General features: G+C 48.5%; 1 protein-coding gene across 1 annotated transcript in view; it reads right to left on the bottom strand.

Moving 5' to 3' along the window:
• The window catches only part of SARC_04843 (hypothetical protein), a gene marked incomplete at its 3' end in the record, with an annotated part of 7,964 nt that continues 5,842 nt past the window's right edge, over window positions 1-2,122 (bottom strand). Inside the window, exons 7-9 of the mRNA XM_014301305.1 lie at window positions 1,744-1,944; window positions 863-1,070; window positions 1-457 (exon numbers count right to left, since the gene is read on the bottom strand). Of these exons, the coding sequence (XP_014156780.1) occupies window positions 1-457; window positions 863-1,070; window positions 1,744-1,944 (866 nt within the window). The remainder of the gene's footprint in view (window positions 458-862; window positions 1,071-1,743; window positions 1,945-2,122) is intronic.

Here is a 2,122-nt window from a genome sequence, read left to right as displayed (position 1 = left end):
TCAACACAACAACACAAAACCATTCCTGAAACAGGCCGACTCAAAGCCATTCCTGAAACAGGCCGACACAATGCCATTCCTGAAACAGGCCAACACAAAGCCATTCTTGAAACAGGCCGACACAAAGCCATTCCTGAAACAGGCCGACACAAAGCCATTCCTGAAACAGTCTGACACAAAGCCATGCCGGAAACAGGCCGACACAATGCCATTCCTGAAACAGGCCAACACAAAGCCATTCTTGAAACAGGCCGACACAAAGCCATTCCTGAAACAGGCCGACACAAAGCCATTCCTGAAACAGTCTGACACAAAGCCATGCCGGAAACAGGCCGACACAATGCCATTCCTGAAACAAGCCAACACAAAGTCATTCCTGAAACAGGCCGACACAAAGCCATTCCTGAAACAGGCCGACACAAAGCCATTCCTGAAACAGTCCGACACAAAGCCATTCCTGAAACAGGCCGACAAGATATACACACGGGTACACCTTGGCACATGCATCGTTTTCATCCACGCCATCCCAATCAATGTATTAATCGCCCACCACTCAGGCAATGCACGATCTTTTGTTACAATTAATCTACGAGCTATTGTTAGGATAGTGATAAACATTATCTAATTAACCAACGTGCTATTGTTAGGTTAGTGATAAACACTGGATATGAGTTATAGGCGAGGACTGACTTGTCCCTCCCCGAGCCATCATCCGCCACGCCGATGATACGAACTCGAGTGTGTGAGTGTTTGCAAACCAAACCACCCCGCAAGTACACGTACAACCTTCGCACACAGACAGGTGCCAATACGACCCACTCACACAGACAGGTGCCAATACAGCCGGCTCACAACGATATACCTCTTAGCGCGGATCTGCCGCAGAATGTTGCTCTTGACCACGTATTTGTCGAACGAATCCTGGGCCACTGGCGGGGGTGAAGTGTCACCCAGCCACCGTCGATACGCTTTGCGTGTAACGCGTTTCTTGTAGTACCACACAGCGCCGACTACACAGCAGCAGCACAGCAGCAGGCCGAGGAAGGCCAAGGCCAAAGAGACAATCAACACTGTGAAAGGAGGGGGGGGGTAGAGAAGAGAAGAGAAGTGAGAAGGAGGATGGATCGGCATGGGGAGACGGGACGGGACGGTGCACACATACACGTACACGTACACATAGACATAGGCATAGTCACATACCACAACACATATACACGTACATATAGACTCATACGTACACATGCACACATGCATACAAGCACACGGCGTTTGTGGGCGTTGTAGTTATTGTCTAGTGGTACATAGAGGGGGCCTACGCAGGCTATCATTGACTAGCAAAACATACAGTTGAAGAAAGAACATATAATCAGGGGTGTCTCTGAGAGGCAATTCTTTTCGTCGTACACACACGGCAGGACAAGACAGGACAGGACAGGGTAGGGTAGGGCAGACAAGCACGCAGGAACAGAGTACTGGCTGTCGTAGCGCAGTCCGACACTCACGTGCTGTCAAGTACCCAAATGACGCTGCCATCACCTGTGTATGATTAATAAACACAGACTCAACTGGTTCCCTATGGCTACCCACTGGGCCGGGCAACGCACGCTACCGCCGGTGCACCCACCTCCACTGTACTCTCGCTTGAGATTCAGGTGCGATACAAGAACACTTAAGTCTGGTGGTGCCGGTACATAGACAAACCATTGTCCCAACAAAAAAACAAAAAAAGATCCAAATACATACGGGTAGGTACGGACCCCTCCGAATCGGCATCGGACAGATCCCGTCCAAGCGGCGCTTCCAGAGAGTAGACGACTCCTATAGCGGTGGTGGCTTCTCGAGGAACAACCACGTCTTCCTCGATACGCGACTCCGTACCAATCACCACAAACGGTTCCGTTTTGGCCCTGTCCAGAATGGTGTTGTTTCGGCCAAATTTGGACCCTGACGACAGTGTGTGGTGGTGGCCAATTATGGAGTATGGTAGCAGGCTTTCGAAATGGTTGGGCTATTGCAATATATATATATACATATATATATATTTATATATATATATATATATATATATATATATATATATATATATATATTATTAGTAGACGACTACGTACGTAGTAGTATA

This window comes from Sphaeroforma arctica (assembly GCF_001186125.1).
Source record: "Sphaeroforma arctica JP610 unplaced genomic scaffold supercont1.287, whole genome shotgun sequence".
Classification (NCBI taxonomy): domain Eukaryota; class Ichthyosporea; order Ichthyophonida; genus Sphaeroforma; species Sphaeroforma arctica.
Note: the sequence above shows the minus strand (reverse complement) of the source record. Positions and strands in the feature narration are given on the sequence as shown.